This window comes from Lodderomyces elongisporus, chromosome 5, assembly GCF_030384665.1.
Source record: "Lodderomyces elongisporus chromosome 5, complete sequence".
Classification (NCBI taxonomy): Eukaryota; Fungi; Ascomycota; class Pichiomycetes; order Serinales; family Debaryomycetaceae; genus Lodderomyces; species Lodderomyces elongisporus.
Window position 1 is genome coordinate 650,909 of NC_083677.1, and position 17,449 is coordinate 668,357.

General features: G+C 36.0%; 7 protein-coding genes across 7 annotated transcripts; 4 read left to right on the forward strand and 3 right to left on the reverse strand. All coding sequences in view use genetic code 12, as the record gives it.

The window, feature by feature from the left end:
- Positions 1-647: 647 nt before the first annotated feature.
- On the reverse strand, positions 648-3,374 carry FZO1 (mitofusin; the record flags this gene model as incomplete). The annotated part of the gene is made up of 1 exon (XM_001524371.2): positions 648-3,374. One exon carries the CDS (start codon positions 3,372-3,374, stop codon positions 648-650), a length of 2,727 nt encoding a protein of 908 aa, XP_001524421.2.
- Positions 3,375-3,982: 608 nt separating this feature from the next.
- On the forward strand, positions 3,983-4,627 carry PVL30_004111 (uncharacterized protein; the record flags this gene model as incomplete). The annotated part of the gene is made up of 1 exon (XM_001524372.2): positions 3,983-4,627. The coding sequence occupies one exon, from the start codon at positions 3,983-3,985 to the stop codon at positions 4,625-4,627; it is 645 nt and encodes a 214-aa protein (XP_001524422.2).
- A 17-nt stretch (positions 4,628-4,644) lies between these two features.
- IRC6 (Increased recombination centers protein 6) lies at positions 4,645-5,745 on the reverse strand (the record flags this gene model as incomplete). The annotated part of the gene is made up of 1 exon (XM_001524373.1): positions 4,645-5,745. The coding sequence occupies one exon, from the start codon at positions 5,743-5,745 to the stop codon at positions 4,645-4,647; it is 1,101 nt and encodes a 366-aa protein (XP_001524423.2).
- Positions 5,746-6,024: 279 nt separating this feature from the next.
- Positions 6,025-8,820, forward strand: SEC15 (Rab GTPase-binding exocyst subunit S15; the record flags this gene model as incomplete). The annotated part of the gene is made up of 1 exon (XM_001524374.2): positions 6,025-8,820. One exon carries the CDS (start codon positions 6,025-6,027, stop codon positions 8,818-8,820), a length of 2,796 nt encoding a protein of 931 aa, XP_001524424.2.
- A 198-nt stretch (positions 8,821-9,018) lies between these two features.
- PVL30_004114 (uncharacterized protein) lies at positions 9,019-9,396 on the reverse strand (the record flags this gene model as incomplete). Its single annotated transcript, XM_061119520.1, has 1 exon — positions 9,019-9,396. One exon carries the CDS (start codon positions 9,394-9,396, stop codon positions 9,019-9,021), a length of 378 nt encoding a protein of 125 aa, XP_060975503.1.
- Positions 9,397-9,786: 390 nt separating this feature from the next.
- Positions 9,787-10,653, forward strand: COX11 (Cytochrome c oxidase assembly protein cox11, mitochondrial; the record flags this gene model as incomplete). Its single annotated transcript, XM_001524375.2, has 1 exon — positions 9,787-10,653. One exon carries the CDS (start codon positions 9,787-9,789, stop codon positions 10,651-10,653), a length of 867 nt encoding a protein of 288 aa, XP_001524425.2.
- A 4,586-nt stretch (positions 10,654-15,239) lies between these two features.
- PVL30_004116 (uncharacterized protein) lies at positions 15,240-17,381 on the forward strand (the record flags this gene model as incomplete). The annotated part of the gene is made up of 1 exon (XM_001524376.2): positions 15,240-17,381. The coding sequence occupies one exon, from the start codon at positions 15,240-15,242 to the stop codon at positions 17,379-17,381; it is 2,142 nt and encodes a 713-aa protein (XP_001524426.2).
- Between the last annotated feature and the right edge of the window lie 68 nt (positions 17,382-17,449).

A 17,449-nucleotide genomic window follows, 5' to 3' on the forward strand; every position in this document is an offset into this window, starting at 1 on the left:
TAAATATAAAAACAACAATTAATGGTGATAATTTTCTCGAGACCCCAAACCTAAAAGAAAAAACAAAAAAAAAAAGAAAAAGCCAACTCGATGAAAGAATAAGTTTTTTAATTAAGAAACAAAAAACTAGTTTCTTTCCTTCTTATTACTTTCTGTTTTCCTTCAACTCACAATTGATAATTGACAAAAGGTTAAAGTGAATGTTCTACAGTGGTTTATTAGACAAGTCTATTGATAAAGATTCTTTGTGCTCTAGCTGGCCCGTCATTTGGATCGCATTCGTCAACTTTCTCAAATATATAGGTCGTGTAAATTGGTCATATAAATTTTGAAAGAGATATCAAGCAGTTGACAAGAGGATGTGTTTAAGAAACCCCTGGGCAGATACCAATCAATAGATTTTAACAATCTAAACCAAAGAATTATAAAAACACAAGTTTAATTTATTTTTTAAAAAAAAGATTATACTAATTTTAATAAATAGAAAAAATGTTATAGATAAAAGATAGTAGTGGTTGCGTAGTTTTATTCGATTGTTTTGAATTAAAAAAAGAACAAAATAAAAAAAACACACAAACAAACACACACCTATATACATTGGGTAATTTAGTTTTGAAGAAACAGACCACCATCTTCGAGCCCCACAATTATTCAACGGAAACAACACTCTCCAAATCAATATCATTCAATACCTTTTGTTGATGGTGGATCTTACTCAACATCTGCTTGAAAAATCCGGAGCTCAATTCTGCATCCTTAATGTACTTTTCCAACTTCTCCTTTTGAACTACACGTTTATCAATACTTGTTTGGAAATTGTTCATCACTTGTCTCGCTGGGAAGTTGAGTACCAGACGACATTCACTAGAGATACGCGTCGAGTTGTTATGCACATAGTTCATTGCATGAATTTGCCTCTTGATCTTTCGGGCCTGTTTTCTTGGTAATGCATTTGGGATATCGCTTATGAGATAGTAAATGGCAATCCCTGAAACACCAATCAATACAGGCAACGCAACTTTTTTCACCACAGCGGGTGTCACATAATGGCTAAATTGATAAATCTTATTCACCAAAGCACCAGCCGTCAAAAGTTTTCCTGAAGAATAAATAGTATGCAAGGTTATCTGAGTTGGAAGCTGGTTCTTCAAGGCCAAGGCATTCGAGGGTATCTGAGTAATTACCGAAACGGGGTTAAAGTAAGAAATTTGTCTTGCAGTGTGATTGACATATGATTCCGGCAACCCAACAAACACCAAAAAGGATTCCATAGATGGGTCAAAAAAGTCAGAAACTTCAATTGTATCTTCAATGTTTTTGCCAATATCATCTTTTATTCTAGAAAACATCAAATCGGAATTGAATTTCTTGTCATGAAGAAATTCTTCATTCAATGTATTTCTACCAAATGCAACAATCTCGTCAACTTTTTGGGCAGTTAGTTGCCTTGCCATATCCTCACACTTGAAAACAGCATCACCCACAACATCAATCATGGCCAATTGCGACTCCCTGGCATACTCAAATAAGAATTGCAACCCATTGTATTCTACAACAGGCTTGTCACCCAAATTATCAATGACATAATTGATCTCTCTTGTGGTGTCATTGTAGATCTTGGTACAGGTGGCTTCCGTGAGAGCACTGATTGTATCAGCAATTCTGTGCGATTTGTGTATTATTTCATTCACTTTAGGGGCAACTTGACTTGTGAGCTCTTGTAACTTCTCTCGTTTCTCGTCGTTATATATTTTCTCATTGATTGTGGAAAGTGTTTGCAAATCTTGCAAAAGGTTTAACAAATAACTCTTTGCAGGAAGAAGTTTTGAAATGGATCTTTTTTCCAAAATGAATTTGCGTAGCGATGCTTCAAGCAAATCAAAATCCGGATGGTCAGGTCTGTTATCATCATTATTGTTATTACCGTCGTCGTCATCTCCACCATCTCCACCATCATCGCCACCGTTTGGGTTGTTTCCATTACTAACCTCCTCTGAGCTGACAAAGTGTATAAATTCGGACGCGTTCTTGTAGGTGTCTGGTGACAAGTTCTTGATCTGATCAAGTATTCTCCTCTTGCACTTTTCCTTATCCTTGATTCCATCAAACTTGTTCACAACAATAAAAACATACCTTTTCTCATTAGCAGCAGCGGCAATAAATTCCTTTGCAGAAAGAGTAAAGTGGTTTTCCGCACTAACGACAAAGACAACAAGATCAATCTCCTCCTGACGTGAAAAAACTTCAGTTGTTTGAAAAGAATCCATATTTAGCCCGGGAGCATCAATCAACTTGATGTCGATAACTCCATTATGAAGCAAACTTTCTTGGAATGAGCGATGATCCAACACATAAACCTTTAATAGTTTAAACTTGTCGCAATCGTATACCAATTCTTCTAAATCCTTTAACAAATGGACTTCATAAGTAGACTCATCTTTTATATCGTACTCCTTTTCAATGGGTACAGCGTGCACTTCTTCCCTACCATGATTTTCGGCCTTGGCATCAATGACTTCGCAGAATACCGATGTACATGGTTGTTGATCCTCGGGTAAAATTTTTCTCCTCAATAATGCATTACAAAATGTCGACTTTCCCGCATTCAAGTCACCAGTAACAAATACCTTTGACGACGTGTCATCAACCCTCTCCTTTAAATTGTGCAAATATTTGATCTGCAGCATAAGTTTCTTTTCCAAAAGACTAGCTATTGATTTCTTATCCAAATTTGCCACCAAATTATCGTCGCCGTGGCCGCCCTTGATGTTGATCTTTAAGATTCTAAATTCTGGAAGATCTTTTTGAGTCTGTTCTTCTGCCATTTTCTGCTTCGATAACTGTTTAATACTTGTATTTCTCCTCACCAAAGCCAAATGGGCCTTGGCACTATTTAGTAGTATTTTTTGGTCATCTTCAATCTCCGTTGGGTAAAAAACAGGTCTATCTTTATTTTCAGCCAGTAGCTCATTTATCAACTGCACTGTGTGGTTGATACATCTATCCAAAGAAATTCTATTCTCGTTATATCGAAGTTGCAGGATGGATGCATTCATATGTTGACGATGTTTTAATGATAGATCGTGCTTCACATCGCCTCGACTGGTGCTGCTGCTGCCGCTGCTGCCACCGCGATCAATACCATTACTACCATCCTGGCCGTTAACCAATGTGCTTCCATCATGTGTTAATTGACTTTCTCCAGGTACATAAACCAAATGCGCAGGATTATTGTTCCCGATCAAGGTCTTTGTATCATTATCATCATCATCAACATCATCATCATTCTCATTACTATTGAGAATATTGTCATGTTTATTTGGAACATGCTCATGATTATTCTTGCCGTTAGGTAAATGGGAAAAACTACTCATTAATAATGATTGTCTTTTAGAGTGTGTGATTAGAAAATGTTCGAGTTATAATCGAAAGTGATGTGTGAACTACAAATGTTCTCAGTGGCACACTCTTGTAAACCTACTTTTAATTTCAAAATATATATATTTATTCAATAATATTTTTTTTTTTTTTCTAAAACAAAATAAAAAGAGACAATTTAGGAATCAGGTTCTTGCTAAAAAAAAATAAATAATAAAAAGTAAAAAATGAAATGATCTTCTTTATTGAATATATTGCTAGACATGAAGTATATAATAAAAATTTGTAAAAATTATCAAGGTAATAAGTAAATTGCCAATTAAAATGGGCACGTGATCTGGGCATTTAACTCCGGGTGCACAATAGTTTCACGTGATATTAGTATATACACCACACCCTTTCAAACTCCTTCTCTATTGCTTCTCGGATAAATCCGAGTTTAAACTACACACATCCTTGATAAGAGACAGAGAGACAGAGAGACAGAGAGACAGTATGTGTTTGTTTCTATGTGTATATGTGTATTCTCATGTTCCACAATTTTCAAACCAAAAAACTTCCTCACATTCAGTGTAAAAAATAAACCCCATTGATTTGGTCAAGGATGGTTCTCAAGACTTTTGAATTGACCCAAAGGCTACATATCGTAGCTGAACCATTGACTCCTGAGTCATTTGCACCTTATGGCGGAGTCATCAGTGCAGATCATCAAATATCTGGAGTAAATACTTCACAAGCAAACTATGGAACTGCAATCAAACTACACAAGGTTGCACCAGTGGTGAACAACTACAAAATTGCTCCTAGTGGGAAAGAAGAAACGGCAAATTGGAACATTTTTCGTTGCAAGGCACCTACGCATTTGATCAAACACGGTGGTTCAAAATCTGTTTATTTATCAAAAGTATTGGAGAGACACCCATTCACTACACAAACGTTCTTACCTTTAGGACAAGATCTCCACAAAATATCCTATTTAGTGATTGTTGCTGAAACAGACCAAAGTACAAAAGAAAAATTGCCCAACCCAAAAAAAATCAGAGCTTTCGTATGTAAGGGAAACCAATCTGTGACGTACGGTGCTGGGATCTGGCATGCACCAATGGTTGTCATTGATGAAACAATACCATATCTTGATTTTGCAGTCTTTATACATGAAAACAGTGTTGCAGACGAAGACTGTCAAGAATGCTACTTTGAGCCGGGAAATAACGTTGAATATACTACACTCGGTTCACCAAAACTTTAGTTAATGTCTCATCATATTTAAAGAAAATTTATAAAGTCATCAACACATTCTGCAGCATATCGCTCTCGTTCTTCTCCAGAAAGAGTTTCAGCCTTTTGCCGTGCCAAGACCAATCTTGTCAATAGATATTCTAAATTGTCTTCATTATTATTGCTATTATCGTTTTTGTTATCATTTTTGTCATCATTTTTGTCATCATTTTGGTCATCATATTTATCATTATCATTGTTATACACCTCTCTATTGGCATATAATTCATTTTCCTCTTCATTTTCGTTTTCTTCAACCCGCAAATCCTCTTGCTGGGGCTGTTTCTTTACCAAAGGATCTTCCAAGGCTTTGATTTTTGCTCTATTACGTTCTTCCTTCATTTTCGAGTCCTGAACATTTGGAAAAGATGCTGGATCTATATTGGGCCAGTCATGCGACTCCATTACTTCTCTCACTCGTTCCTTGCCTTGTTTCTCTCCAAATTCATTTTTACCTGTTGCTTGCAAGTTGATGAACTCAATTGCATGCGACATTACCAAATCCTCTATTTCTTCCATCTTTTGATTTAAAGGCTGTGCTCCGCAAGGTACTGACGCCACAACTACGCAAAAACTATCATCATTCAATTGAGCTCGCAATATATCAAGAATATCCAAGGCTTGCTCGATATACTCCAACCCATCCAGTGTTGCATTTATTGTAAATATCACTCCGTTCAAAACGGTACGCAACTCCGACATCGAGTCATCGCCAAACAGCTTAGACCAAGCTTTAAACAGTCGAAGCTTTTCGTCATCCGATATAACATGCATTTCTTTGATCTCTTCTGTACCCTCCCTTTCAATCTTTTCACTTTGCTGTATGTGTTGTGGTTGTTCTTGCTGCTTCTGCAGCTGTTGCAGGTACTCCTTCTTCACCAGTCGTTCTTCGGGAAACTCATCAATGAAGATGTTGAGATCTATATCATAATATTTGGTTATGATTCTGGTTTTCTCTATAATTCCACTGTGACTATTCCTTTCAGTATCGAAGGCTATGCTTTCGTTTTCTCGCTGTGTAATTGCATCGACAATGCGTAGCTTTCCACTATTTGGTGGTCCTAGAACTAAAATATGATTTGGAAACATAATATTGAAGAGAAATGCGTGAGGAGAAGAGCAGCGAGTTTAGAAAGAAGGTGGAAGGAGGGGGCAGCAAAGAGTAGGGAAATGAAATTTTGGTAGAGTGAGGGAAAGTTGACAACTATTCTGTTTTACTGCAAAATCAATTATTATCAATAATGGCCGGAAAATCCGCGCTCGACATTATAAAATATTCTACAAATGACTATAAACATATAGCGCCGATTGCGTACAATATTTGTCAATACGAATCACAACATCACGGTACTTTACACTTTTCATAATATGCTGGCAAGTCTTTTGAATGGAGCCGTGTCAAATGGACATGGTCGAAGTAATGGGAAATCGACAAACTCAAAACGAGGCACAGAGGATTCTGAAAGCAAAGATGCAAGTAAAGAAAGCGCAGCAGTCGATTCGATCCAGCTCGAAAGCTTATTACTACTAGACGATGATTTGTTTCAAAATACACTCAATTCAGATGACTATGTGGAGAATTTAGCTCCATTGATCAAAAATGCAGTGAGACAAAATGGACTCACCGAGATGATAACCAAGCTCAACAACTTTGTCAAGTTAAAAGACGAGGAGTTGAACGAAGTGTCTATGAATTCAATGGGAGAAATTAATCAGTGTATGGATACGATTGCGAGTATACATAAGGAGGCAGACCAGTTGAATCGACAGTTTCTTTCTGTTAGTCAAAGCTTGGGCAAATCTGCAATTGAATTGATGACAAAGAAGAAAAATTATGTCAAATATAAAGATGTTTGTCGAAGAATTAGCGAAGCACAGGTTGTTCTTCTCGAGTGTATACAAGTGTTGGAATTGATGAACCGAATATTGGAACTCATCAAGCACACAAAGTACTTTCTGGCTTTGAAGTTGATTGATGAGCTCACCAATATTCACATTCAAAAAGTGAATGAGTTTAGTTTTGCCAAAAAGATTGTTGATTCAATACCACACTTGACCAAGATGGTGAAAGATGACTCGTTTGAGAACTTGACCAAATGGTTATCGATCAACTTGGAAAGAAAGTTGCCAAATATTGGAGACTCGTTATATGATAGTTTGTATGTTTTACAGGGAAATTGGCTAGAATGCAAGAGGCGGAATCCTACGTATTTACCATATAAATTGAATTCACCCGTTGAACTAAGCGTTCGTGATTCTAAACTGAACTACGATGTTTTCAAAGATGAAACAATGCAGATTCCATTGGATAGCGTTTACGATGCGATCCTTGTGTATCGTACTTTGAACGAGCTAGAAAATCTCAGCACAGTTTACTACAAAGAATGGATGAAGAAATATAGCAGAATAATCTATCCACTCACATCTGTTGCTTCCAACAAAAAGGATATTGTATTTACGGCAAAGGAACTTGACGAGTACTTACGAAAGATTGCCGCTTTCTTTGTCATGGATAAGCAATTGAATATCTTGACAAAATTCCAATTGAGGACAAATGCTCAAGCAGATGAACTATGGATGTCATATGTTTCCAAATTAAAGCCAGTTCTTTTGCATAACCTAAAAAATTATGATTTCTACTCCCTTGATGAATTGAGTAATTTCAAGGATATCATTGGAGACTTTATACAAATTATGGACTCGAACGAATACGATGTAAGTGAATTATATGAAGTGTTGATGATTATCTTTAAGGACCATTTTGCGCCATTAGTTGTGCAATTCTTTAGAAGAAAATTTATTGAGTCATTGCAATCGGAGTTTTATACTGCTTTACAAATCGACGAAGAGGACTACGACACTATTATGAAGCGAATCTTTTATGAAAGCAATGCATCATTTGCACCTAGAAATGTCAAAAGTTTCCCTGTGAAGTTTCCATTTAGTGAAGATTATGTTCATTTTTGTGGGTTTGTGCGACAGCTTATTAACCGAACATTGAAATTTCTCAATGAGTATTACAGCTATGAAGTCAGTGAGATTAATGATATCATAGTTAATCAGATTGTTGAAGTGTTTTTGGGGGACAAGAAAGGTTTTGGTGTTGCGTGGGAGATTGAGGATTTCATCAATAAAAATGCCAACAACAAGGAAGTTATTGCACAAAGCTTTGTTAACTCAGAATACTATCTTTTGAGTCTATACAAAATTGGTGTTTTGCTAAACCAAAGGTTGCGACAAAATACAGGTATGGGTATTCAAAACATCGACACTAACGAAGCATTCACACTTCATGCTGTTGACACTTTTATCCAATTGCGCAAATACTCCGAAGATACTGTCTACAAAATGATTGATACGAAAATTTCAGAATTATTGGGCTTGGTCGAATACGACGAATACTTGCCCGTTGAGCGCAACACAGAGGCCAACTTTGCAGTTAAGGATTTTGCCATGTTTTTGGAAAATTTATTCACTTCAATCTTTGAGAACTTCCCTTCCCAGTTGCGTACCTTGGGTTTGTTCAGAAGTTACGATTTTGTCTCACAACATTTCTTGGGAGTATTGAAAAACGCCGACGTATTTAATGAGATTTTCATTGATAATTTTGATTTAGATATCAAGTACTTGGAAAAATCCATGAAGAATTTGAATGCTTCGACAAATGAGGATAAAGATTCCTCGCAAGGCAATGTTTCTGTCGACTCGACATTTTCAGAGTTGAGACAAATAATTGATTTATTAAAGTCTAAAAACTATGAAGAGTACATGTCCAATAGCTCATTTAGAATGAGGCAATATAACAGCATCAAATTTGAAGATGGAAAGAAGCTCATTATGAAAATGCAAGGTGTTAGATTTGTTAACTCTTCTACCTCGAATATACAAGCCAACTCGGAAGCACCACCTCTTTCTAGAGCGCAACTGCCAGTTCAACGAGGTGGCACTATCAAATCATTATCCCATTCCATATCGGGCTCCAACTTTGCCAATATATTAGGTGGTGGTAACGGTAATAAGAATCGTGATGAAGATGCTGTATCAAATACATCGATGACTAGTTTGGAGTCGTCCAACACTGCACCGAATATAAATACAGCAACAACGACTTCCAACAAGTTTTCACACTTTACAGATAGATTCAAACCTAGTAGTGCAAGGTAAATAAAAGTATTTCTTCTTTTGTAATTTCTATTGTTTATTTTTCTTTCTTTTTTCTTTTTATTTTTTTTTTTTTTTGGGGGGGGGGGGGGGGGGGGGAAGTGGCAAGGTCAGGAGGGAACCGTATCCTTTTCTTCCAAATTTTTTAACAAGTACATGATCTATTGTATCATCAATACAAGTATTCTATAGAAATTGCATTTATTTCCAAAACTTTAAAAATCTGAACCATCTTTGAGTCTGTTGTTGTTGTTGCTGCTGTTGGTGTTGCAATTCATTATTTTTCAAATCTACAAGTGTTTGTATTTCTTGTTCCAATTCTGTTGATTGTTGCTTAAACTTTTTCTCCAACTCATAGTACTCTGAATTGGTCCATACGGTGTTTAAGAATAAGTATGTTCCTAGCGCCATCACCAATGTGTTGAAAATTGCATGACTAAATTGTGAAATCTTTGGTTTTGATGGTTGCGGCAGTCTAGGATTTTCAATGGAAATTGTATATGGCCTAGTTACCAATCGTTTCACCAAATGGGAGCTGTGATTTGGAAATGATATATATATACTTGCCCTGTTTAACATTGTTGTATGTATGAATGTATGTATGTATGAATGTATGTATGTATGAATGTATGTATGTATGTATGTATGAATATGTGTGTCTTTGTCTGTGTATGTGTGTGGGATCCAGGATAGTGAGGGGGAGCGGGGGAAGTGGTTGAGAAGTTCCACTACTTAGATTTGGTGATGTCTATTTGGGCTCAAGCGATCTAGAAAGTCGCAAAAAGTTTTGATGGGCTCTTGTGTGCGTGTGTGTGATCTTCCTTTTTTTTTGGCATTTTTTTTTCCTTCAATTAAATGCTAACAAGAATCTAAACGAGATCCTTCCATATATATATATATATATATATATACATATATATTTGGCATAGCCTTTTTGAAAACCTATATTGATTCGTACAACTAAACTAAATGCTTAAACTTTTAGTTCAAACTTCTCCTCTCAGGAGGAGTAACATACTCAGAGTGTCTGCATCGCGTCACTTATTTCCTATGCTATATACTCCATGCTTTCGTTCTTTTCATCAATCCCACCTTGTTCGCCAAGTGTTAAAGTCGAAAGATCACACAGCACAAGCAACACAGGAACCTGCTCACGAACTTACACACGAAGAGCGTAAATTAGCCCTTGAAAGAGATAGATTAAACAAGCCACTTAGGGATCGTCAAGAGAAGCAAAAGTATAGAAATAGGACTGCAACCTATTACTCTGCTGCAGTGGGTATCTTTTTCCTAGCGCTTTCATTCGTTGCGGTTCCTGTTTATCGTGCCATTTGTCAGCGTACAGGATGGGGAGGTATTCCAATCACAGATGCCACGAAGTTTACTCCAGATAAGGTGATTCCAGTTGATACAAATAAGCGTATTCGTGTGCAGTTCACTTGTCAATCTTCGGGTATTTTACCATGGAAGTTTACTCCATTGCAAAGAGAAGTTTATGTTGTTCCAGGAGAGACAGCATTGGCATTCTATAGGGCCAAAAATATGAGCAAAGAGGATATTATTGGAATGGCAACTTATTCCATTACTCCGGAAAATGCCGCTGGATATTTCAACAAGATTCAATGTTTTTGTTTTGAAGAGCAACGATTGAGTGCTGGTGAAGAAGTTGATATGCCTGTTTTCTTCTTTATTGACCCAGACTTCTCTAAGGATCCAGGAATGAGAAATATTGATGATATTGTGTTGCATTATTCATTTTTCAAGGCGGCTTATTCAGAAGGTGAATTGGCGGCAGTTCCTGTGGGCAATGCGGATTTGAAAGCAACTGTGGGGTAATGGAATGAATTGTTAAAAATACAATAACAATATGTATATAATTATAAGACCCATTCATTTTCAATCCAGTTGACCAATTGTTTTTGCAAAATGTTTAGTTTTTGTTTTTGTTATTGTTGTTTTTCTTTTTCAAAAATTTTTTTTTTCTAATTATTTTTTTGGGGGTTGACTTTGATGGGGTTTATGAATAACAATGTTATGATCATGTAAATAGATTTGAAAAAAAAATTTATAATGGAATGAAATATAGACTTTGTATAATGTTGGCATTGGTAACATTTAGTAGTAAATCTGGGACCTCTTAGTTTCGCATATTGATTGAGACCAATCCTTGGGCAAAGCTGGAACCAGGAAATGGTAATTTTTGGAAAAAGTTGGGCGAGGCTAAACGTGAGAAAGAAGGAGAAAGAAGAAGAAAGAGAAAGCAGCCAAGTACTTATTTAGCTTGAAAGCATTGGATGTATCTCTTAGAGCATGAAATTAAATGAGGAAAGAAATAAAACCAGTGAAAATTTTATACGTTTTGTAAAGTATAGGTCCCTTGTTCTCAAGTAGAGGTATCGAGACGAGTCATATTACCTTCATGTTAACTATCTAATCATCTATTCGTTGTTTTCTTTTTTTTTTTCTATTCATTCGCCCTTCATTCCAAAAGTTGGTTTATGCTATGGTATAGAAATAAAATTTGTTTTGCTTTTAATTCAGTGGGGTAGAAAAAAAAAACTTAGTCTTTTGCAAGTTGATGAAACCAAATCTTCTAGGAGACAATTCTGTATTCTATTTTTTATAGCCTTTACTATGAGGACTCTTTATGTACTTAATCGGTTGCAATAAAAGGAGAGTTTTTTATTTATGGTCTCCGGTTCTTTTTATTATTCTTTTTGCTTCCGTGGTATTTCAAATTTTTTGGGGTTTTTATTTTTTGGCAATTATTGGGCAACCTTCTGTTCCCAATGTAACATCATATATGTCACTTACAGGTGGTTTTAGTGAAAAGTGGCCGTGATTGGGTTTTAAGCCCAACGCTCTTGACAGAGGATAAAAGCAAAGAGCCGTCCAAAATCAACACTTCGTATGTATATATATATATGTATATATATAATAATAATAATGATGATAATAATAAGGGCTCAAACTACCAAGGCTTTTTAAACAACTTTATATTTGCTTTCTCGAATTTTTTATGTGTGTTAGACTTGAGAATTGGAAACAGGTTTGTTATTCAGAATACCTTACTCTCTCAAGCTTGTTAAAAGGGCTTAGGGCACGTTTACGTTTCTTATAGACTAGAGTATTATTCATAAATTTTGATTGAAAACCGTCCTCCTTTATTTATTTAATTACTAAATTAGTTACTACTGCTGGCGTAGATTCCATCAGATAATTGTTTGGAAGAGATGTCAAGCACAAAAAGCATTTTTATTTTATTTATTTATTATTCTATTATTCTATTATAGACTGTGGCTTAGGAAATGATGCAACAGAGCCTTCTACTTAATGTTACAAAAACACACTTGATCAGGAACCGTAATCCTATTGGCTAATATATTTTAAATAAAATAGACTCGGCTTGCTTTCAAGTGTAGTACTAAAGTAAAATGTGAAGGTTGCACACCTTTTAAAAAGAAACATATGAGCTAGAGTTGACCAGCAATTGAGTTTAGAAGCAGTTTTGTTGTCTTTTAAATTTACTTTGAAATAGGTTCTCAATTTACTGCCTCCTTTTTCCTTTTTCCTTTTTCCTTTTCCCTTCCTCCTTCTTCTTCTTTTACTCTCTCGGTGCACCCTCAATCTTCTGCTTTACAGACATTTGATCGATCAACTGATTATTCTCATTCTCTCGTGGGTGCGGCCTAACCAAAAGTCTTTTGAAATAGTACTAAAAATCCAAAAACAATAGAATGAAACAAGCAGCAGTTTCCTTACGAGTTATACAATTGTTTTTTTTTAAAAAATAACTATTGAATTCTTCTATTTTTTTATAGTTGATTTTTTTTTATTATTGTTATAAATACATATAGGTTTTTCCCACTTGATGCCGTTCACCCAACAATAATTCCAACAATAGTGCCAACAATAGTGCCGACAATAGTACAAACAATAGAGTAAACAATCGCCATAGGCAACAAAGGAATAGCTCCTCCTTGTTTCGTATTAGTCAGATTACTCATCAACAAGTGAAAGGGGCTTTGAGGTGTATCAAATGATAGGATTTTGGTATCAATTGTTGTACTCTCCCTGGTGGAAAGATTTGGTATCAATTGTTTAATTGCAGAATAAGTTGCAAAGAGAATTTGTAGAATTTGTTGTCCTCGCTTGATGAAATGAGCTTCTTTCTATTCTTTTCTTTTCTTTTCTTGTTTTTTATTTGGTTTGAGACGGAAGACATGTACTATTCCATCTTACAAGTCAAAAGACTAGGCTAGAATTAGAATGTGAGGTTCTGATGTTTGCACTCATATACTTTGGCGTAGTTTTGAAACCAAATTTACAGTCCTTTTATCTCTTTATTTTGGCAACTATTCATTTATTTCAAATTCCCTTTTTTTTTTTTTCCTTTTTTTCCTTTTTTGCCTTTTTGTCTCCTTCCCTTCTCCTAATTGTTTATGGCAAATTACATATACGTTTAGCAGTTTATCTGATTGATCTTATGAAGTAGTATTGCTTAGTATCTTTGTGTCCATAGTTATGAGCAATTGCTAACAAGGTAATTGTCCTTTCTTTCCTTTGTATATATATGTACTTTATATTTTATTAATTGTTTTATTGTTTGGTTTTTTTTTTTTGGTTTCTTTGAGAAAAAAGTATAAAATTCCATCAACCAAGTTTCCACGGCAAAAATGTGAGTTCGATAGATACTTTGTGAGTCTATTGTATCCAAACCATCAATAAAACTGTAACTCTTTGCACACAGACACACAAGACACACACATATGTGTATATGTGTATATGTGTATATGCACAAAAATAGCATTTGGTTTGTAACTAATCTGAATATCCAGCCCTGTGATTTGCTACAATCTCAATCTAGCAAGGTGGAGGTTTTCAATGAAACCAGGGTTAAAAACTAAAAGAGCTGTCATTGGTACTTTCCGTCTAAACTTTTTTTTTTTCTTTTTCAAGTAACTAAACCGGTTATAGTAAAACCCCATTCAAAACAATAGAAGGGATAATAATAATAATGATGATACTGATATTGAAAGGAAAATGGTTGGAAAGAAAATACAACAACAGAAGAATAGAAGACAACTATCCTCCAGCTATATTCCATCTAACTATGTTTCAAAATTCAGACAGCTTTTGATTTTCATTTATTATCTAAATTTGTTATTTTTTTTTTGGTTTGTTCGTTTTCCTCTCTTTATGCAATACGTCAAGCAAGTTAAGCCAACGACTTTCTTGTCTTCATCTTCTTATCCCCTTTCTTCTCCACTTCCCATCATACTGTTCGCTCTTGTTCTGTCTTTTTCTTTCAACAATAATGCTTTGAAAACGAAGGACTTGGCATGAAAAGTCTTTGCTTTGGCAAAGTGTTGATTGGCTCCTTTTCCGAACTTCGCTAATTGAAAATCAATTTATTAGCAATTTGTTGCATACTTTGTGGTTGTTGAACAATAGTGCATTGTGTTTTTAAGTGAGGTTTAAATTTATTAATTTTTTTTTTTCATTCTTTGGTTTTGTGCAACTTGCCTCTTTTTTTTTTTTTATTTCGCAATATTTTGTAAAGAGAGAGAGAGAGAGAGAGAGCCCATCTACAAGTACAAGTACAAGTAAAGGCCAAAAGAACAATAGGCACGGGGATGATAAATTCATATCCTGTACTTATCTCTGCAAATCTAGAGACGATATGAGTACTAACACTAACTAAAGTTCATATGAAGTTCCACTTCCTATTGTTCCGTTTCTAAGTGTTGATGCATTTTATATGTTTTTTTTTTTTCAATTTCAATTTCATTTTTGGATTCATTTTTTTTTTTAATTTTGGTTTTTGGATTCTCTCTTTGTTTTGTCTTTGTTATCTTTGTAATCTCTTTTATTTTTAATTTTCATATTTTAATTTTGAACCATGTTTTAATATACATTGTTACCCATTGGATATATGGTTATCTGATACATCACTCTCCTTATTTGGTGCCCATGCATTAATTAACTGGCTTAGTGTTTGACAAAAAAACTGTGAAGGATGCCATGCTTCCATTGACAAAAGAAATAGTGGAAAACTTTTTGAAAAGGAGGGAGAGTTTGAGAGAGAGAGGGAGATGGGAGGGGTATTACGGCAAGGAAGAGCGATGGGATTCAATACATAAAAGGTGGACACAATCCGTATACATCACCAACCCCCGACTGATTGTCTTTCAATTTTTCACTTTTCTGCTTTTCTTTTCTTTGCCTTTCTTTTCTTTGCTTTGCTTTGCTTTGCTTCATCTAATCGTTTAATTTTTCAAATTTTCTTAGGGAGCTTTATCTTGTTTTCCATCTTGGACTTTGGTTTTTTGCAACAAAAAAAAAATTAGGAAATAAAAAAACTAAAGAGAACAACAACAGCAACAACTAGAAGAACAAGACGACTTAAACGAAGAGGTATAATGTTTGGCAACAAATTATCATTGCTTCTTTTCATATTCACCAGTTTGGTGCTACAACCAGCAATTGCAGCCAGTGGTTTTGAGATTTATCATGCCGACGAATTCCCAGTTCTGGCATGTACAGGGTACTTAGCCAAGGTCGTCACTTACTTCAACGCTACTGCTGTCCCCAAAGGTGGCTACTGTAGCGTCAACAATCAACCAGCATTGGCCACAATGGCCGAGTGTATTGAAATTCTCGCCAAAAACAGACACAAGGACTCTAGAAAACTTTTCCTTGCCAGCTGTAAGAAATCAAACCTTACGGAAGAAGAGTACCTTGAGGCTTACAACAATGCTACCAGTATGGGATTTGTCAACTCCACTGCTGATCCAAGCTTCAACAAGACAAAGTTATACTACAAACCTATTTTGCTTTCGACAAAGAAAGTCAATGCTGCATACGATGCTTACGCTACAAGATGGTACAACTACAACTATGCACACTGGTTTGGGATTGCATTGATGTGCTACTGGATGGGAGTGTTATTCTTTGCTGGCTTAATTAATTTCTTATCGTTTGTTGCGCCTGGCTTCATCAAGTCATTCAAAGGTAAATTGGTCAACAAATTCCGTAGCTGGGTGACTCTTCCTGCATTATTTGGAAAGACGCATGCTCATCACAAGACCGTATTTAGCCACGTCCACGTGATGTTCCCCACTAGATTGGAATCCCTTATCATGTTTGGTTGGTTTGTTTTGTTTTTGGTTACAATCTGTACCAATTATGTTCATGTCGAAGGCAACTACATCTGGCCACAGAAATGGAATGAAATGGGAAGAAAAATCGCTGATAGAACTGGTATTATGGTTGTTTGGTGTTTACCAGTATTGTTTTTGTTTGCAGGAAGAAACAACTTTTTGCAATGGATCAGTGGCTGGCCGTATGCAAGATTTGTTTATTTCCACAAATGGATGTCGAGAATCGTGTTTATAGTCTCCATCATCCATGCTGTTGGTATGACTTATAATGGTAGAGGTATTGGCAAATATGGTACAAGAATGGCTGCCGCGTATGTGCGTTGGGGTGTTGCAGCATTGGTGATTATGGGATTAATGTGTTTCCAAACATTGGCTGCATTTAGAAGGAAAAACTACGAGTTGTTCCTTTTGGTACACATTGTGTTGGCAATCTTTGCTACAACCGGATTATGGATTCATACTGCTGATGATGGATTTGATATGTGGATGTGGGCTGCAGTTGCCGTTTGGGGCTTTGATAGGGCTGTTCGTATTGTTAGATTGTGTTTCTTTGGTTTGAGAACTGCACAAGTGCAACTAATTGCCAATGAGACATTGATGGTTACTGTTTCAAGACCTGCTTGGTGGAAGCCATTCCCTGGTTGTCATGCCTTCATTCATTTCATGAGACCAACATGTTTCTGGCAGTCGCATCCATTCACCATCATTGATTCTGTTGAGGAAAACCACACGATAACATTTTATTTGAAAGTGAAGGGTGGTGTAACTCATGGGTTGTACCAATACTTGTCTAACCAACCAGGTCAAAAAGCTTCAATGAAGGTTTCCGTTGAAGGTCCATATGGTAATCCAATGCCAATCAATAGGTACGAGTCCGAAGTGTTTATTGCTGGTGGTAATGGTATTCCAGGTATCTATTACGAGGCTACTTCGGTTGCGAAAAAACTCGGTTCCAAAAGACATATCAAATTTTTCTGGGTTATTCGCCATTACCGTTCCTTGGAATGGTTTTATCCAGAATTGCAAAAATTGCAAAACTTGCCTATTGAGACTACTGTGTATGTTACCCAGCCACATGTGGGATTGGTTGAGCCTATAACTTCCAACATTACTGATGATGAAGTTGAGCAACAAGAACAGCAAGAAAAGAAATCTGATGTTGAAGAGAGTGTTGATTACATCACGCAGATCAAGAAACAGTTGAGCCATATTGAATTTATCGAGAGCAAGCCAGATTTCTACAGTATTGTTGCCCAGGAGATTAGTAATGCTACAACACCATTGGCAATTGCCAGTTGTGCGCATGGAAGTATGGTTGACGATGTGAGAAGATCGGTTGTTGACAACTTAAACAACTCTCCACACAGAGTCGAGTTGTTTGAACAAATACAAGCATGGTAGAGGATGAAGAAAGGAGGCAGAATAATGAGGAAAGTGGTATAGGGAGTAAGGCTATAAAGGTCATTTAT